Source organism: Haematobia irritans, chromosome 2, assembly GCF_050003625.1.
Source record: "Haematobia irritans isolate KBUSLIRL chromosome 2, ASM5000362v1, whole genome shotgun sequence".
NCBI lineage: Eukaryota > Metazoa > Arthropoda > Insecta > Diptera > Muscidae > Haematobia > Haematobia irritans.
In genome coordinates, this window is record NC_134398.1 from 224435091 (window position 1) to 224457149 (window position 22059).

At 33.4% G+C, this 22059-nt stretch overlaps 1 protein-coding gene across 3 annotated transcripts in view; it reads right to left on the reverse strand.

The window, feature by feature from the left end:
- Positions 1–12113: 12113 nt before the first annotated feature.
- The window catches only part of LOC142227185 (ATP-binding cassette sub-family G member 1-like), a 126676-nt gene continuing 116730 nt past the window's right edge, over positions 12114–22059 (reverse strand). For all 3 annotated transcript variants that reach the window (XM_075297589.1, XM_075297590.1, XM_075297588.1), the window contains exons 9-11: positions 20761–20861; positions 12834–12992; positions 12114–12773 (exon numbers count right to left, since the gene is read on the reverse strand). In XM_075297589.1, coding sequence (XP_075153704.1) covers positions 12429–12773; positions 12834–12992; positions 20761–20861 — 605 coding nt within the window. In that variant the 3' untranslated portion in view covers positions 12114–12428. The remainder of the gene's footprint in view (positions 12774–12833; positions 12993–20760; positions 20862–22059) is intronic.

The window sequence follows — 22059 nt, forward strand, 5'->3', positions numbered from 1 at the left end:
TGGGACAATTGATAAAGTGAAGAAATATATAATATAATTAATCTAATACAGTGAAACCTCCCAAACTAAGACAATCCAAAAAACGGACACCTCTCAGATGTGGACAATTTTCGTAAGGCGTTTGCTATATTATCACAATAAAATTAACTTCTCATAAGTGGACACCTACCAAATATCGACTAAACCTATACGACCGTGGTTGTGCTCACTTGTGAGAGATTTGAATGTATAGTATTAATGTACACCAATCTTCGTATTATAAGTTATAAGACACTTTTTTTCTCGATTTAGTCAAAAATCAGTACCTGGCGTTTTTAGGTCTCAAAACAAAGTGTACTAATGATCATTCACATAGGTTCAGTTTGTTATAGTTCCTTATAGAGCAATATCCTGATTGGCGTATTGAATTCGCAATTCTTCCGATTTATTTGGACCGATTTCCCAGGATTTTTTATCCGATTTTCAGGATCATTTTATCATCGTTTAGTTTAGATAATGAGATATACCAGGTATGTTTATTAAAGGGTGATACGGTCAAAATTTGGTCAAGGGAAAACGCGTGTAAATCGGTGAAATCGTTTATTTAAAAAATCAAATTAAATTTCTTTTTCAAGTTCAATTAGTATAAAATTCAGGAAAATATGCAGTTAGGCTTTCGCTTTTCCAAATCCGAATTGCCGGGCCTCACGCTTGACACCTGCCATCAGATTTTGTACAGCCACCTTGTCCACCTTCTTCGCCGCAGAAATCCAGTTTGCCTTGAACTGCTGCTCGTCCTTAGCTGTTTCTTTGGTCTTCTTTAGGTTTCGCTTGACAATAGCCCAGTATTTCTCAATTGGGCGGAGCTCTGGCGTGTTGGGAGGGTTCTTGGGAACCACCTGCACGTTGTTGGCGGCGTGGTACGCCATGGCCTTTTTACCGTAATGGAAAGATGCCAAATCCGGCCAAAACAGTACGGAACAACCGTGTTTCTTCAGGAAAGGCAGCAGGCGTTTATTCAAACACTCTTTCACGTAAATTTCTTGGTTGACAGTCCCGGAAGCTATGAAAATGCTGCTTTTCAAGCCACAGGTACAGATGGCTTGCCAAACCAGATATTTCTTTGCGAACTTTGACAGTTTTATGTGCTTGAAAATATCTGCTACCTTTCCCCTTCCTTTTGCCGTATAAAACTCCTGTCCCGGAAGCTGCTTGTAGTCGGCTTTGACGTAGGTTTCGTCGTCCATTACCACGCAGTTAAACTTCGTCAGCATCGTCGTGTACAGCCTCCGGGATCGCGCTTTGGCCGTCGTATTTTGTTTATCATCGCGATTTGGAGTCACTACCTTCTTGCAAGTCGATAGTCCGGCTCGTTTTTTGGCTCGATGCACGGTTGTAGACGATCAATCCCCTACTTCGTCGGATAACCGTCCGTTTATCCATTTATTTGTTGATCGCATGGTACATAATTAAAATTCAGAATAAAGTTTTATAAATTTTTGTTATTTTTGAAAAAAAAAAAATCACATCAAATGTATCGCGTAATTTGACACACCTCTCAAAACTACAAAATTTCTGTAATATCTCCCATATCGGTTGAGAACATTAATTGTTGAAACGCAATAATAATTAAATAATTATTTTAAAATTAATTTTGGTTAAAATTTTATGAATCCTTATTTACACAATTTCATCTGAATAACACTCATAATTGAACACCAGAACACCAAAAAATTGCAATGTGTCAGTACTTTGAACATTTATTTGTGACGCTAATTTGCATATCAAACTCTTACTATTTATTTTGAGATTTATTTCCTCTGTGACAAATATCGTAGCCAATGGAATACAAATACTTTCAAGTAGAACTAATATTCTTTGTCATTTTATCTACATTTTAATGAACCATTTTCACTAGAATACGCCCTAATTAAGCAATTACTTATGAAAGTTAATATTAATGTTCAACTTAAATAAAATATACTCGAGAGGTATTATTTGATGGAAAAAATGGCTCATATAGTCGAACACTAAAGTACGCCGAAGCGAACAGTACTTCAGGTCACAGTACACACAGTGCAACACAAAAAATCGAAACAAAAAATCACTTATCCCAGTCGAAAATACTCGATTAGAGAGGAAAAGTAATTTTGCTAGATTGGTTGCCGTTCGTCTTTTATGAGCCTCAAACGTTTTGTCGCCAAATTCGATTTTGAGCACTTTTTGCAATTTTCATATGGCCATAGCTTTTTTGGCCAACAAAAATGCTGAATATATTAGTTTGGAAAATTTTCATCTTTATGCTCAAAATCGCAAAATTGTCGAAAAATTACCGCTTTTATCGCCGATTTTTTTCGTTTTCCGACTACAGTTCTTGAACTTTTGAATAGTTTTACGAAACAGTCGAGGGAAGAAATGTAGCCTATAAAATTATGAACAACTTTGTTATGTAGTTTTAAAAAAATATTGTATAAACTTATTTGGAAAACTTTCAACACATTAATTAATTCAATTAAAGGTAATGGTGAATATAACCTGGTTTTCGGTTCCGGTGGAAACAAAACATAAATTGGAAATATTTCAAACCTCAAAACTATCGGAATCAGTGGCGTATGATAATCTTTTAAAAATACGCATACGCACTGTGTGTCTTGCTAATGGTAGATCTAAGCTGAAATAACTTTCATTCGCCTTAAAATGTTGGGAAAACGAACCGAAAAAAAACAAATCTTTGACCATAGATTTTCTGCCAAAATTGGAAATTGATGTTACATATTACAAATGACCATTGTACATAACTGTACAACGATGACACAACAAAATCAGAAAGATATTCTAGTCATTGTATTTACTAGCGCCTAAAAGCATGCTATCGACTTTTAAATATTTGTACCAGCTCTTCACTATTGTGACCTGAGGCACATGGAATTATATTTAATCAGCGCCTAAAAACACTTCATTGATTTTCAAGGGTATGTATTGTGATATGCAATACGCCGTCATTTTTCCAACTAGAGAATAAAGCCGACCGAACCATTTTTGTCGTCGGAGGCAAAATGTTTGCCTCCGGAGGTGGCGGCAGACGGCTGAGCCGGCATAAATTAGTCTATTCATGAAATGTGGTTACTAGATCTATAAGTAGCCCTTGATACGAGGGCGGTTCGGAAACTTCTTAGCCCATCAATGAAAGAGAATAGTTAGTTTTTCAAAAATATTTTTATTTTCCAAAATTCAATACACTTAGTCCAACGCTTTTCTAGCAATTCTATCCCTTGATTAAAATAGGTTACCTCAATGTCTTCAAAATAGTGGTTTACAACTGTAATTGCATCTTCATTTGAGGTAAAACGCTTGCCAGCAAGGATTTTTTTTTAGATTTAGGAACAAGTAAAAGTCACTGGGAGCTAAATCAGGAGAATAAAGTGGGTGGTCAAGCAACTCGTACTTTAATTCGTAGATTTTAGCCATTGTTAAAACACTCTTGTGCGTTGTCTTGATGAAAAATTATTTTTTTGTGTTGTAAGCCAGGACGTTTTTCTCGAATTTGTACATTTAATTGATCCAAAAGGTTGCAATAGTATTCTGAATTTATTGTTTTACCCTTATGCAGATAGTCAATCAATAAAATACCTTTGAAGTCCCAAAAAACCGTTGCCATAACCTTACCAGCCGATTGAATTGTTTTTGCCTTCTTTGGGGTACTTTCTCCAGCTTCAGTCCATTGTTTGTGTTGTTCTTTTGTCTCTGGAGTATAGTGGCGGATCCATGTCTCATCAACAGTTATGAAACGATGCTTAAAATCCATTTTATTTCGCTTAAAACGATCCAAACAAGCTTGAGAAATGTTCATTCTTATGTGTTTTTGATCGACTGTTAACAAATGCGGCACCCATCTTGCAGAAAGCTTTTTCATCTGTAGTTCTTCATGGAAAATTAAATGGACTCGATCATTTGAGATGCCCATGATATTGGCAATTTCACGCACTTTTATTCGTCGATCATTTAATACCATATCATGCACTTTGGCTACAATTTTTGTTGTTGTTGCTGTTTTTAGACGTCCACTACGTGGTTCATCTTCAATGCTTGTACGACCACGTTTAAATTCAGCAACCCAATTTTTTACTGTTGCATATGAAGGAGCACTTTCACCGAACACATTCACCATATCATTATGAATTTCATGTCCCAATAAACCTTTTGATGTAAATATTTAATGACAGCAGGCATTTCCAATTTTTCCATTGTAGGAAAATTGCGGATGCGTCTTTTTTTAACACCTGTTTCTATATGAAGGAGTTGCCAGATCGAAACAAAATTTAGCATGTATTCATAACAGAGATGGAAGTTTCCAAAACACTTAACTTTTTTCTGTTTATACCGCGCTTTTTGTGCTAGACTAAGAAGTTTCCGAACTGCCCTCGTATACAGTGGGACACTTATTTATTCCACGCTTAACTTATACCATGTTTAAAGCGGTTAATTAACATCCTCCAATTACCGAGGTCATCAGAATTTTACCACCACATGCATAAATGCTTAACTCGGATAATTACTCAAAAAATTTGATTTTACTCAAAAGATTTTCAACGGGTTAGGTTAGGGATAGTTCATTGGGTCCACTTTTTCCATAGTCGCAGTCCGACTGTTGGGAGACTGTTTTTCACATACTACAAAGTTTTGGATTTTGAATTAAATAATCCAATTTCTACAGATAATCATCCAAACTCGTTCGATTGGACCTAATCAACTATAGATTTCTATTTTTAGAATATCCTAATGTGACATAAAATTCTACTTTATTTATTTCAAGCTTTGTTTGTCTTCAAAATAGGGTGGGATTCGTATTCTACTATGTCTTTGTCATTGCACTAAATTCGAGTTTTAGAAATGGCCTTGTGACTTGAATATCAAGTAGGAATATATAACCGAACTTCAGTGGAATAGCAGATAATAATAATAATAATAACTTAGATATAAATTAGATAGTGAATATTTCTTTGAGAATTAAATATGGCTAGAATTTAGCTTTTAAATTCTTTTGAATATATGGAAATTAAGAACTGTATAAACGATATGCAGCAGTTTTGAACAGAAACATATCCTACTGCTCATATCGGCAGTAGATTAAGTAGAGTAGGTTTTACCAAAAGATTTTGTTAATAGTGACAAACATGTTACATGTTCCTCATCCAAAAATAACATTTTGCTCTGGTTGTAAGTAATCCTCTTTGTGGGTAAATATAACCATAACGATAGGCGAAAACTTGTTTACGTACATTTCTTATGGGAAGACCAAAAACCGAGACGGATTTTAATTTGGCGAAACGCCTTTAGTTGGTAGTCCGTCTAGGGTTTTTGTCTTCCCATAAGAAATACATGTAAACAAGTATGCGAAAAATGGAATAGTGTTGCCATCACTTATCAAAAATTTTAATTAACCACTAGACATTGTTGTTGCCTGACGATACAAGTGGCAAATAAATAGGAAGTTAACCACATAACAGGTTGGCTGATAAGTCCCCGGTCTAACAAAGAAAAACACATTTTTTTTGTCTAAATTCGTTTTTATTATTCAACATAGTTCCCTTCAAGAGCGATACAACGATTATAACGACCTTCCAATGTTTTGATACCATTTTGGTAGTACTTCTTCGGTTTTGCCTCAAAATAGGCCTCAGTTTCGGCGATCATCTCTTCATTGCAGCCAAATTTTTTTCCCTGCGAGCATCCTTTTGAGGTCTGAGAACAAGAAAAAGTCACTGGGGGCCAGATCTGGAGAATACGGTGGGTGGGGAAGTAATTCGTCCCAATTCATGAATTTTTGCCATCGTTTTCAATGACTTGTGGCACGGTGCGTTGTCTTGGTGGAACAACACTTTTTTCTTCTTCATATGGGGCCGTTTTGCAGCGATTTCGACCTTCAAACGCTCCAATAACGCCATATAATAGTCACTGTTGATGGTTTTTCCCTTCTCAAGATAATCGATAAAAATTATTCCATGCGCATACCAAAAAACAGAGGCCATTACTTTGCCAGCGGACTTTTGAGTCTTTCTACGCTTCGGAGACGGTTCACCGGTCGCTGTCCACTCAGCCGACAGTCGATTGGTCTCAGGAGTGTAGTGATGGAGCCATGTTTCATCCATTGTCACATATCGACGGAAAAACTCGTGTGTTTTACGAGTTAACAGCTGCAAACACCGCTCAGAATCACCAACACGTTGTTGTTTTTGGTCAAATGTGAGCTCGCGCGGCATCCATTTTGCACAGAGCTTCCGCATATCCAAATATTGATGAATGATATGACCAACACGTTCCTTTGATATCTTTAAGGCCTCTGATATCTTGATCAACTTCATTTTACGGTCACTCAAAATCATTTTGTGGATTTTTTTGATGTTTTCGTCGGTAACCACCTCTTTCGGGCGTCCACTGCGTTCACCGTCATCCGTGCTCATTTCACCACGCTTGAATTTTGCATACCAATCAATTATTGTTGATTTCCCTGGGGCAGAGTCCGGAAACACATTATCAAGCCAAGTTTTTGTTTCCACCGTATTTTTTCCCTTCAGAAAACAGTATTTTATCAAAACATGAAATTCCTTTTTTTCCATTTTTTTCATAATAACAAAAGTTGCTTCACAAAAGACGCTCTATCTCACAAACTAATTAACTTACAGACGTCAAATTTTGACACGAATCATTTGAAGGTTGGTACTATACAAAAATAATATGCATTTAATACTAGCGACGCCATCTATGTGTCAGACCGGGGACTTATCAGCCAACCTGTTAAGAAGAATAAACAAAAGAAATGTGGAGTTTGGAAGAAGATTTCGATAACATCCGGGCAACCAGACAATAAATTAATCCTCCTTCAAATCATTCATATCATTTAAACTGTTATCGAATTCATTCGAAAATGTAAACAAACTGCACATCAATCAAGCATGGGCAACTGTTGTTCTAGTAGAAATGCTGATACCGTTATTACTCATGATATAAATAAATATAAATGATGCATTACCGAACAAGACCCTTCTTACATATGTTTTACGAATCTATAGGTTTTAGCTTTTGGATCCAATCTGGTTGCTTTATTTACTAGTTTGAACTAAAAATTCTTACAGAGAAAAATAAAATACTGTATATCAATTTTCAAATAGTTGTAACTTTATTACCATTTTTTGTAAAATAAACAAAATATCAAATAACATTATACTGTTGTTTTAATTGGGACAATAAGATTAATTTAAAAACTATACAATCCATAAATTATAAAAATAAAAAAATAAAAAATATCTCTTATAACCTAAATATAAGGAAATTAATTTCGAATAAAATCAGAAAAACAAATACCACAGAATAAATCTACATCTACTCAGCATCAATGGCGGTTTGAACCTTTCAATAAAGTGTATACTTGTGAAAATAGGGCAACTCTATTTTTGTGTATTTGATATCTGAAAATATTTTTCACCAGCTAATACATATATCTAATACATATTGTGTAGCAATAAATGTTATTCGATTGTGAATAAAGTTTTGCTACCCAAATTACAACAAGTTTCACCACCATTTTATTGTTTAAAAAGCTCTTATAGCCAATTTATTTACATTATGTTCGAAATAGGGCTGTCATTCGGAATTGATTTTTAAAAATCCCGCGATTCGGAATTTCCAAATATTTCCGTCCCGAAAATCCCGTGATTTCTAGACGCGATTTATCCTGAATGACAGCCCTAGTTCGAAATCTACTAAATAGAGATTTTAAATCCCTTTTTTAAAAGGTAACTGGCAGTTAAAATCGAGTTAAAGTGGATTTTAGAGGTGTAATTTAATTAATATCTGATTCGCATTACACTTCGAAAATCAACTTCAACTGGATCTCAACTGTCATTTGGCTTATAAAAAGGGATTTCAAATCCGCTCTTTGTAGATTTCAAGCCAAATGTGAATGACGTAACATTAGAAAATATATTCTCTTTGACAGATATTACAATTTTTTTTTTAAGATTTGGCAAGATGAGTTGATGTTTGAGATTTTTAATATGATCTTAAAAAATGCTAAACTATAAACTAATTTTTGGTATACCAAACTTACAAAAATTAAATGATTTAAATAATGATAAATTATGTTTTTTTTTCTTTGTTACCCTACAGCCTATGTAGCAAGTTAGAGAGGAAGAATGTCGCTCACAAAAACCCAGATTAGTTTCAAAAATTTTATCTTGTCGTCAATATAGCAACCTAATAATTCTTCAATAAAAATGAAATAGTCTCACTTATACAAACAGTGTTGTTATATAAACCTCACCTTATTATTATTACCCTTCTTCCTAATGCACCCAGAGAAGGAATATGATCACCTCAACTATGTTTCGAGAGCAAAATGTTATTTTTGGACGGAGAACATGTAACATGTTTGCGGCAACCATGTTATTTTCTAAAAAAGCGTATGTCTGACTTCGGCAACCATGTATATGTTTGCCGAGAAAACACCACTTTTGCCCTCGAAACATGGTTGAGATGATCATATTCCTTCTCTGCGTGTGCTTAGTACTAAGTTCGTTTCTGCGAAAAACGAATATCTTCATCTATCTCTGTAAATAGGGTTTCAAACCCAGTGATGTAAACTTAGTTATGCGAAATAATATGCCTTTTGCGTGCGAAAAATCCGGGGTTATATAAATATTTGTCTGAAAATACTCAAAACAAAAAATTTATATGGAAGTATAACAGCTTTTTATATGGAGTATAACAGTTTTTCGTGCGAAAACGTGATCTTAGTACTAGGCTTAAGTCATTACTATAAAAGTACACCCAAAAATGCTCTTCTAGAGATGGACTTATTTTTTACTTCACAAAAAGTTGTTTTTTTTTTACGCAGTTTTCGCAATATCTGAATATTAGTGGATACGAAACATACACTGAAAAAACAGTGACCCACCAGGAAGAAAACTTTCGGTTAATTTTAGAAAATTTTGAATATTTGTAGAAAATTTTAACTAAACGGTATAACAAACGTTGGCATCACGCCGATGTCATAAAAATAAGTAAATATTTTTCAACAAATTCAAGAAAATTTATTAGACATAACTAAGTTTTTCACTTGTTAAAGAAAATTTTGTAGTTTGAAGGAAAAACTTGGAGTTCAAAATTGCAAGAATGTCTTTAGTGACATACGAAGTTCATGATGGACGACTTTTTGGTAAAATTTACCAATTTAAAGAAATTCTGAACTATTTTGTGGAAGACACGAATTTAGTTAATCTGTATGCTTCATTTGAGTATATTTTTTCCTCGGTTTTAGTTAATTTAACTAACGTAAACAAAAAATTTTTAGAGTAAAGGAAACTTTCTCCAAACATAATTGAACTAAAATAAAGTTAAATTGGCTTTAGTGAAATAGAGAGTTCACTTTTTTTGAGTGTAGTTAAATAAAATAATGGAAATTTCCAAAAAATATTTGAAAAGTTTACCGATACATTTCTTGGCAGACATAAAGTTTGCGATAAAATATTTGCAAGTATTTTTCAAAATGTCTTTCCATAGAAATAAAAATAGAGTAAAACATTGCTGCTTTTTTGCTGGGTATCTATTATTTTAAAAATGCCAAATCAACAGGTTTAGAATTAAAATTCAGCTAAAATGTTTTACTCAATTAATGGGTTTTAACATAGAATAATTAAAAATAATTAATTTCTTCTTTTTTCGTCGTAACTAATACTTTGTTGTTGAGAACCTTTTTGATAAAAAAGTAATACCCAAAATATATAAAAACAAATAGTCGACTATATAGCAACAATTTTAACCCTAGCTCTTGCACTATTTACAAATGTAAATATATCAATTTGGAAAGTATTGTCATTTCAACATTTTATTCTTATTCTGCTCTAGCGAATATCAGAAAGCAAAAGAAACACTAATCAATCAGTAGCTACAAAACTCAAAATGATAAAAAGGAAGAAAATAATAAAAAAAGTGATTGATAATGAAGTAAAATTGGTACCAGAGCTAAGGTCAAATATATTATGAAACCATAATAAAAAAAATAAAAATTTGAAACAAGTTTAGTTAAAAACCTAATCGATTCAATTACATAAAATCTTTATCGTTTTGTATAAATTATATACGAAAAATCCAATTGTTTCACTGGTTCAATTAATAAAAAGAAATAGATGAAGCTCCATCTATATCGAAATAATACCGGTCTCAGTTTGATTTGAAAATTTTTAATTAAATAACTGAAGCGCATTCTACTTTTTAACCACTACAAAAATACTTCAATTAACCCTTTCACTACCGAAATAAACCTAATATTAAAAGCTTTAATGTTTCTTCTGTTTTTACTTGTACTAACAGCATGTAGAACAAAAATTGTCATTTTGAGAATCTGTTTCAATTACTTCAAGGGCTATATGAGCTTGTTATGAATATTTGAGTCTTAATTTGTGACCAATTGGCCTTACGAAAATATCTTCCAAAGTGTGAGATAAAATACAAAAAAGAACCCGAAAAAGTATCAGCTATAGATTTTGTATGAATGTCCATTTACTAGAAACATACAGTAGAAAAATTGTCTCAAATTTTCGTATTTTTCGTTTATTGTTAAATAAGTTTCTAAAAAAAGTATTTTAGTGCTCACCAATATGGAAAATATTTATAGCTTATTTAGATTAAAGCCTCTACTTTAAAATAACATCGAGAAAAAAATCGAAACTAAGTGGGAAAATAGAATTTGGTGTCTTTTTCGAATGTCCTTCTATGTGGACGTCGGTAGTGAAAGGGTTAAATGTTTCTTATTTCTATTTTTTGCTAATTTTTAATTGAATCAATTATGTTTTTTTTTTTTGTTGCGACTTAAAATATTTTCTTCATGGACATATACATATTCAAAAAAAAAAAACATTATACCAACTCTATTAAAGGAAGTGACAATTACGTATTATTCTTATATTTAAAACTTTTACGAAACTTGTCTAAAATCTAAGATATATTCGTCTTGTTTTTTATATCCCATATACGAATACTTATATCTAATAACACTGGATTTGGAATGATTTGATGTTCACTATAAATATGAGCCTTATACATAATGTGACCAATTGCACCTTTGTTAGTGTACATACAACTTAAAAAGACCGTATTTTAATATTGCCTCAAACACATTTTAGTTAGGCCAAACGACAATCCCAACTTCTTAAAATACAAAATTAAAAAGAATGGTAATTTGAATAAATGTCGATTACCAAATAATAACTGAATAAAATCAAAATTTTGCCTCAAACACATTTTAGTTAGGCCAAACGACAATCCCAACTTCTTAAAATACAAAATTAAAAAGAATGATAATTTGAATAAATGTCGATTACCAAATAATAACTGAATAAAATCAAAATTTTGAGCATCTTTGTTAACACACACAAAAAAAAATCTGATTCAATCACGAAATTAATTGATCCAATTAATTTGTTAATTGAAATGTCTTCAATCACAGAAATGATAGTATCAATTAAAAAATTAATTGACAGTCAATTAAAAAATTAATTGATCGAATTAAAAAATTGATACTACATAGAAAAAAATATCACCAAAATATTTCCAATTAAAAAGTTAATTGAAGTTGAAATTTTTTCAATTAATAAATTAATTGGTACAATTAACTTTTTAATCAAGATAGAAACATTAAGTCAATTAAGTCAATGATTGAAAATTTTAAAATTTTTAATTAAAAAGTTAATTGATACAATTAAATTTTAATCAAATTCGGAAGACTAAGTCAGTTAAAAAAGCGATGAAATTTTTTTTTAAATTTTTCATTAATTTTTTTTTTTCAAACAATCAATTGTTAATCCAAATAAAAATTCTAAGCCAATTCAGAATGTAATTGAAAATAGTTACCTTTTTTAATTAATAAATTAATTGAGTTTTGCAATCAACATCAATTAAATTTTTAATTGAATCAATTAAAAAATTAATTGATATTTGGTAATGAAATCAATTAATTTTTTAATCAAGAATTTTTTTCTATGCCCAATTAAAACTGTGATTGATACTATCATTTTCGTGATTGAAGACATTTCAATTAAAAAATTAATTGGATCAATTAATTTCGTGATTGAATCAGAAAAAAATTTTTTTGTGTGTACTAATTTGTGTGATTGATTTTTATTTCAATTAAAAAATTTGTTGATTCAATTAAATTTTTAATTGAATATTTTTTTAAAACTCAATTAAGATTTTAATTGGAAAAATTTTCGTGAATTTTTTTTCTGTGCACAAAAAAAACTCGTTTGAAGCAATAATAATATTTTTTTCGTGTCTACTGTTCTATGATTTTCAATGATTATAATTTATATACACCCTAAAAAATATAAATTATATGATAGTTTAAAGCTTTAACTACACTGATCCTTGAGGATAATGTGATGCCATATTCACCATTAACGTTTATTTAGTTTTCGCCACAAAGTGATCACAGTCAACAGATGCATAACGCAAATGACACCGACCATAAGCAGCACACAATCGAGTACACTCACATCGGTTATCATTATAAATTCCAAAAACACTTTGGGATTACGAAAATGACAATAGATAATATTCTCCGGGCATGGTAGAGCAGAGCGGTCCATGCCATAGACAGCATTAACGGCACCATGGAAACCTGCTCGGAAATAACTAATATGCCACATCCAACGAAACACGGGAGTGATGTCAATATAGCGTGTACAAAAACCAAACACCGAGAACAGAACGGCCAATATTGGTCCAAGGAAGACAGCAAGCTATATGAAAAGTTAAAATTATAAAGATAGTCTCAAAGTTGATGAACCGACTATAAGTACCTTAGTGGGTAGTGTAGCACCTACAAAGAATCCCCAAGCTTGTGCACTCAGGGTCACCAGTATTCCGAATAGCATAAAGTACATAACCCGAAAATTATCGCTCTGTTCATTATCAGTCAACCATATGCTAATGCCCAAATAAAGTGATGTGCAAATACACTGAAAAGAAATGATGACAATTATAAGTAATATAAAAATAAGTTTGGATTTATATAATTATTCAAGAATTGTATAGCAAATTTAAACCGGTAATATATCCCGTGAGAGAATCGAGGAAGTAATATAAATGTGATTATTTAAATTAAAAAAAAAAGAAATGTGCCTACCAGAAATATTGGCTTAAGACCCCATAAAATATATACCGATCGACTCAGCATCACCTCCTGATATAGCGATTGGTGTCCGTCCGTCCATGTATTTGTTGTTCGCAGGATTCCGGTCGCAATTATGTTATTAACCGATTTTGAAAAAAAATTGGTATGTTGCGTTTTTTGGTACGAGGACGAACGCTATTGAATTTGGAAAAAATCGTATCAAATTTAGATATAGCTCCCATATATATGTATATATATATATATATATATATATATATATATATATATATATATATATATATATATATATATATATATATATATATATATATATATATATATATATATATATATATATATATATATATATATATATATATATATATATCTCGCCCGATTTCGATAAATGGGGTCAGATTGCGTTCATTTACTAACCGATCGGCGTCAAATTTGCCACAAAGTAATCCAATAGACCACCCTTCAAGTGTGCCAAATTCCATCGAAATCGGTTCAGAATTAGATATAGCTCCAATATAGATGTATCGCCCGATTTTCCCAAATTTCACCATAAGTCCCTTATTTCTCAACCGATCTGACTCAAAGTTGGCCAAATCTAATTTTCTATAGTACTTACTATATGTGCAAGAAATCATCGAAATCGGTTCAGATTTAGCTATAGCTCCCATATATATGCATCGCCCGATTTTCAGAAATTTTGCCATAAAACCCTTATTTATCAATCGATCTTAAATTTGGCTTACTATAATGTTCTATAGTACTGAAAATTTGGCTTACTATAATGTTCTATAGTACTGACTATATGTGCAAAATATCGTCCAACTCGGTTCAGATTTAGATATATCTCATTCAAAATTTTGTCCCTTATAACAATTTTCAAAAATTTGTCCCTTATAACCTTATTTTTGGCCGTAGTGGCCTCATTTATAAAACGATTTTATTCAAATTAGGAACACGGTAATCTCTTGTAATATCAACAAAACTTGCAAAATATAATCCAAATCGGTTCAGATTTAGATATAGCTCCCATATATATGTATCGCCCGTTTTTGAAAAAATTACCCCTTACAAATTTATTTCTGACCATAATATCTTTATTTAGTACCCGATCTTACTCTAATTTAGCACAAGGTAACCTTCTATGGTATCAACAAAATCTGGGAAATATCGAAATCGGTTCAGATTTAGATATAGCTCCCATATATATGCATTGATCGATTTTCCCAAATTTGCCCATAACACTCTTATTTATTAACCAATGTTGCTCAAATTTCAAATGTACATATATGAGCTGATCGTATTTAGACTTACATGTAGCTCTTACATAAATCTATTATCCTATTTTCAGAAATTTGGCTTTATTACCCACACTAATAGAGCGATTTCATTTTTTTTTATCTTAATAATGGACTCAATATTAGTGACATATCTGTAGGTTCAGAATCAGCTATAGCTCCTAATATCAGACATTTCTGTTCAGATTGTGATAAAACGCCCATGTATCCCCATGTATGTTCTTAAATGTGGAAATGAGGTTTTTCCCCAAACCTATACCATTGATACCCCACAAACAATGTTAACTAATTCAGTAGGGGTGGTTTAGGGTATGATATAGTCGGCCCCGCCCGACTTTCTGCTTTACTTACTTGTTTTCTAATAGCTTCAATTACAAATTTAATTGAGGTTCAACCTCCGGAAAGAGCAAAAAAGACAACGCATAAGCAATTACACATCGTTTAAAAAAGAACAATTTATTTTTTGCAATAAATTGTATATTCGCCATGTACGTTAGGTATAGTAGTTCACTTAGAATATTCAATCCATTATGATACCACAGTGGTGAACTTCTTTCTTATCACTGAGTACTGCCCGATTCTATGTTAAGCTCAATGACAAGGGACCTCTTTTCTATAGCCGAGTCAGAACGGAGTTCCACATTGCAGTGAAACCACTTAGAAAAGCTTTGAAACACTCAAAAATGTCACCAGCATTACTGAGGTGGGATAATCGACCGCTGGGATAAAAACCGCTGTGTATGCAAGGCGGGCATGATAACCATTGCACCACGGTGGCTCCCCATATTCGCAATGTAATAATTTCATATTTAAATTTATTTACATTTATTCAAATTGTTAAAATCAAATATCGACCGACACTGCAAATTATAAGATTTATCTTGTTGTGCTTGGTATAACATAGAAACCAATAAAATCAAAGCTAGAGAATGTGCTTAGATTTAATGATTGGATTCCAGGCTTGACTTTGGTCCTCATATTGAGGAATGTGTAAATAAGGCTACGGGTGTTTTTGGTTTCATTATGAGACGGTCTAAGGAGTTTGTTGATCCTTATTTTTCAAAAAGGCTCTTTACGACTCTGGTTAGACCGATATTGGAGTATGCATGTGTTGTCTGGTCACCAAGTTATCGCTGTTGATCGTATTGAATCTGTCCAGAAGCAGTTTCTTATTTTTGCTTTCAGAGGGCTTGGCTAGAATAATTTATGTGACTTACCTCCTTATTCTAGCTGTCTTATATTAATTGATCTTCCTTCTCTTGAACGTAGAAGGTTTATGCATGGTATTATATTTCTCACTAAACCTATTAATGGAGATATTGATTCACACTACTTAACCTCGAAATTTTGCTATAATGTTCCTAATCGTTTAACTAGAAACTTTGTACTCTTAAAGACTGACTTTTGTAGACATAACTATGAATTATTTAATCCACTTAACGTTTTGTGTAGAAACTATAACTCGGTGTTATCTGAATCGATTTCTGCCATAAAAGAAACTATACTTAATTTGGACAATAAGGTTGCTGAGCCAAGCTGAGCCTTCTAATTTTTCAGCTATATTGCTATACATTTGATCCTGCTATATTCATCCGACTGCGGGAGTCCCTACTGTCTCGAGGTGGTCCTTACTGACCTAAAGACCCAGGTGGTCCTTTCTGACCCATTTTAAGTCGGTATTGTTATACATTTGATCCGGCCCTATTCTCCCGATTGCCGATTGCAGAACACATGATGCGCCCTTACTGTTTCTAATATCTGCAATTTTAAACCTTGTCTGGCTCAACGGGGTCCCTACTGACCCATCTATTTATATTTGAACCGCGGAGCCCTTATAAACTCAACGTGGCCCTTACTGACCAACATCTCGAACACCTAAACTTTTGGGTCCCTACTGACTCGATGTGGTCCTTACTGGCCTAAAGGGTCCCTACTGGCCCATTACACTACATTTGATTAATAATTCAAAGTATATTTTGTAAAGTCTCGGCTGCTATTAGCTGAGTAAATAAATAAATAAAAAAATAAAAAATCAATAAATATAAAAATAATAAAAAAATGATAAAAATCAAACGTGAAATTTGTGAAAATTTTTAAACCCTTTAAATGTCTTCATTCAAATGAATGCCTAGGTTAGGTTAGGTTAGGTGGCAGCCCAATGTATCAGGCTCACTTAGACTATTCAGTCCATTTTGATACCACATTGGTGAATGAATGCCTAAGTCAATGCAAATGAGTCCATGTAAAATTTGTTAGGGATGATCCCAATTTGCACCACTTCCAGATCACACGTTGGGGATTCAAACTACTTTTTGGAAAGCTCTTTTTTTTCTTTACTTTACTTTACTTTCATAACACCATACAAATTATAATAATAAATAGACTAATAAGTCTATTACAACCATGTACAAAACGTACATCATTCGTATTGGTTGTGTACAACACACATAAAATATAAGAATAAAATAAACAATATTTCAATATTTCTATAAATTGTTTATTGTCACCTGGCGTCTATCCAATAATATCAATTCATGTGTCAAAACATAAATTTGAACAAAATCATTAAATGTTAACAATAGCTTCTATATTCCATTTATATGCAGAGCTCATATTCAATAGAAAACAAAAATCAGAGTTCGCTGTATCCTAAGTAGACTAAGCAGATATTTTTAAATTTAAAATTTTTTAGAATTAAATTTTTATTAAAAATTTTATGATACTAAAAAAAAAAAGAAGTGAAATCCTCTTATGGGAAAGAGGTTATCTTCTTAGACAATAGCAAAGAGTAGGAAATACAAGATAACGGAACTGTAAAGTGAAACTGCATCAGTAGGTGGCAGTCATGAGGAAAATTTCTCTAATTCTCTAATATCTAATATCTAAGAAAAATAGGATTTAGAACATACTCTGTAATAACAAATGTTCTTTTTAAAAATGTTTTCATTCTATTAAATTTTTGTCAGACACTTTGAAACTGCCGATGTTTTTATAACTAATTTATTAAAGCAACACTTCGACCGCAACGCCGATGATACCAAAACCTTGCGGTCATTGTGCAACATCTATATGGTTGACATTTGCAGAAGAGCCATTTTCAACCTCATGTATTACTATCTAAAAATAGTATGTATGAAGTTAAAATCGACTTAATCTATTTCACAATCAACATATTAGCATATACAAATCTACTATTGTAAACAAGTCTTGCTTTTGACGTAAACATTGATTTACTACTCAAACTAAGTCAAATTAGAAAAAAAAAACTTGGATAGGTAAACAAATTAATGTTTGTTTCTAATTGTCAAACAAAACAACAAAGCCAGAATGCCGATGACGACAGTCAACACTGAAAAACTTGCAAATAAAGCCTCAGGCAAGACATATTAAGAAAGGTATTCCCACTTTCACAAAAAAATTAATACCAGTCAAATTTAAACCTTGTTGAACAAGTGGCAAAGGGAACTGCAAATTTATAAATCTTTGCTTTGAAATATGAGGAAATATGTAACGATTTGTTTGAATAATTGAAGTGATTCCTACCATCAATAATGAGGAGCATTCTTATCGACACTTTTTCTGTCATCATTTAAAACAAATTCAATATTTCATTTTTTTTTTTGTATTTTCGATTTTTATCTTAATTTATCAGTGTTGACAGTCAACCACTGGCGGATTTAATAACTTTTATCCCATAGGCTGAGAGCTACGGCGTGTGCTCATTGTTAATATATCTCAAATTAAAAATATATAAATTTGACTAGATAGGAAGAGCACAGAATATTTAATGCAAGGATGTACTTTGAAGAAATAGACTGGATAAAGCTCAATTAGTCTAATTCAGTCCATTTGATACCACAGTGGTGAATTTCTTTCTTATCACGGAGTGCTGCCCGATTCTATGTTTAGCTCAATGACAAGGGCGGACGGCGTTTCACTTTGCGGTAAAACCACTTAGAGAAGCTTTGAAACACTCCGAAATGCCACCAGCATTACTGAGAGGATAATCCACCGCTGAAAAATGGTTTGCTCGAAAGTGGTAGTGAATCCATGACCCTTTTTATGCAAGGCGGACATGCTAGCTATTGCACATATTATCACACCCCTCCCCCTCGGAAAATTGTCTAGCTACGCTAATGGAGAATACCTCTTTAAATATGTCTTGGCCTGAGGTTTGAATTTGAAATGTGCAATATCAGTCAACCAATAATCTGACAGCAAGTGGAAAGACAACAATTTAAAAACAAGTATATACGGCCGCAAGTTCGGCCAGGCCGAATCTTATGTACCCACCACCATGGATTGCGTAGAAACTTCTACGAAAGACTATCATCCACAATCGAATTACTTGGGTTGTGGTATATTAAAACTTCTTAACATCGTTTTCTAAATTGTGATTTAGTCCATACATGGTATATATTAGACAAAAAAGTTATGTATAGTTAAGTCTACAAATAATTACGAATCGATATGGACTTTTTGTACGTAGAGAGCCAGAATTGAAACTTGATATGGACCAATTTTTGTGTGATTGGGGATCGATTTATTTGAGGGCCATATATAACTATAGACCGATATGGACCTAGTTAAGCATGGTTGTTAACGACCATATACTAGCACAATGTACCAAATTTCAACTCACTCGGATGAAATTTGCTCCTCCAAGAGGTTCCAAAACCAAATCTCGGGATCGGTTTATATGGGGCTATGTACGATTATGGACTAATATGGACCACTTTTGGCATGGTTGTTAAATATCATATACTACCACCACGCACCAAATTTCAAGCAGATCGGATGAATTTTGCTTCTCCAAAAGGCACCGGAGGTCAAATCTGGGGATCGGTTTATATGGGAGCTATATATAATTATGGACTGATAGGAACCAATTCCTGCATGGTTGTTGGATACCAGATACTAACATCACGTATCAAATTCCAACCGAATGGGAAGAATTTTGCTCTTCCAAGGGGCTCTGGAGGTCAAATCTGGTGATCGGTTTATATGGGGCCTATATATAATTATGGACCGATGTCGACCAATTTTTGCATGGGAGTTTGAGGCCATATATAAACCACGTACCAAATTTCAACTGAATCAGATGAATTTTGGTCTTCCAAGAGGTTCCGGAGGTCAAATCTGGTGATCGGTTTATATGGGGGCTATATATAATTATGAACCGATGTGGACCAATTTTTGCATGGTTGTTAGAGACCATATACTAACATCACGTACCAAATTTCAGCCGGATCGGATGAAATTTGCTTCTCTTAGAGGCCTCGCAAGCCAAATCGGGGGATCGGTTTATATGGAGGCTATATATAATTATGGACCGATGTGGACCAATTTTTGCATGGTTGTTAGAGACCATATACTAACATCACGTACCAAATTTCAGCCGGATCGGATGAAATTTGCTTCTCTTAGAGGCCTCGCAAGCCAAATCGGGGGATCGGTTTATATGGAGGCTATATATAATTATGGACCGATGTGGACCAATTTATGCATGGTTGTTAGAGACCATATACTTACACCATGTACCAAATTTCAGCCGGATCGGATAAAATTTGCTTCTCTTAGAGGCCTCGCAAGCCAAATCGGGGGATCGGTTTATATGGGGGCTATATATAATTATGGACCGATGTGGACCAATTTTTGCATGGTTGTTAGAGACCATATACTGATACCATGTACCAAATTTCAGCCGGATCGGATGAAATTTGCTTCTCTTAGAGGCCTCGCAAGCCAAATTTTGGGGTCCGTTTATATGGGGGCTATACGTAAAAGTGGACCGATATGGCCCATTTGCAATACCATCCGACCTACATCAATAACAACTACTTGTGCCAAGTTTCAAGTCGATAGCTTGTTTCGTTCGGAAGTTAGCGTGATTTCAACAGACGGACGGACGGACGGACGGACATGCTCAGATCGACTCAGAATTTCACCACGACCCAGAATATATATACTTTATGGGGTCTTAGAGCAATATTTCGATGTGTTACAAACGGAATGACAAAGTTAATATACCCCCCATCCTATGGTGGTGGGTATAATAACCACTCTCATACAGTATAATAATAAAAAATAAAAAAAACAATATCAAAAACATCCATTATATATAATTAACATGACCATATTTTTATTAAAAAAAAAAAGACTAATAACATATCATTACAATGATTTTTTTAGTCTGCATTTTTTCAAGTTACGAGAATTTCTCCAAGTTTATGACCAAAGTCTATAATTATAAATTTTATAGGCAAAAAATTTTTTTTTGAGATTTTTTTGTTCACTCACCTGGAAAGGAACCTCAAATGACAGCAAAGACAGAAAGTAGGGCCCCAGGTTATACCAACGATTGAAATGTTCCCGCGATAGCATGCCAATTTCCAGAGGAACTGTAAAGACATTAAACAAAAAACAAAATTAACTCATTTTTTTTTTAATTCATGGTGAAAGTAAATGCAAATTTGAATATAAACAAGATTTATTTGAGTCAATGTTTTTTTTTTGCTTGTGAAAAAATAAAATTAAATAATATTTCGTTTTAATCAATGTTATAGTTGCAAAAGTTTGTCTTTGAATTTAATTTTTTTTATTTTGTCACTGCAATTTGTAAACTGCGGCAGAAACAAGGTCCTCAAGTCGCTTGATGACAAAGAAACCTTGTTGACCAGCGCCACACAGTGGCATCAAATACAGACCTGTCGGAACGCTGCCCTTAGAGCTGGGACAGGATGTCTCTGAAGTTCACCCCTGGATTACTTTTATGTGAAAACCAAGATGATACAATTACATGTTGTCAAAACAATTGTTATCTCAACTGCTGGGTTGTTATCTCACCATTTTTGGAACAAGCAACCACCACCCAGAAATGTAAGGATTCCTTCTAGAACGCGAGCATTATAATAGAGAGCCTCTAAACCATACAACATATCAGATAGGTCTGAAAAGAATTCATGAGGATACTGAAGGAGCTACAAGATTAATCCTGTTCTTGGAGCTCGACCCCCGTCGGAACAAAATGACCTCCCGTGGCAGACCGTGATAGTGAGCCAAAAAGATAAGACAAGTGCAGCCAACTCAATTCCCACTTATCAGTAATTGTTAGCAGCGTATCTGACTTGTGTCCCATCTGCAAACACGGACCTCATGAAACGCGTCACCATTTAGCCTTCCCAGCTAAACTCGACTCACCACCAAATAACTCTGGATACACCCCATCCTTGTCGCAGGGTTTCTTGGTCTGGATACCAGCTGATGTACCAATGAAAAAAATAGGAACTCACAAAAAACTGTTACAACGACAACGTGACACCTAAAAGTATGCAATCACCATCGGAGAGTAGGAAATACAAGAGGACAAAAAGTCTCTTCTGCAAAGAAAACATATGTCAACCGCGTAGATGTCGCAAAATGCCTGCAGTGTTTGGATATTACCGCCGTTGCGGTCGAAACGCGTTTTGACATCAATTATAATTTCAAATTGCTTGCCAAAAAAATAATAGAACCTATTTTTCTTAAGTTTTGTAAAGCCGACAGAGAACAAAATTGTGTGACGCCGACGCAAACTGTATGATATTTTATTGTCGACAA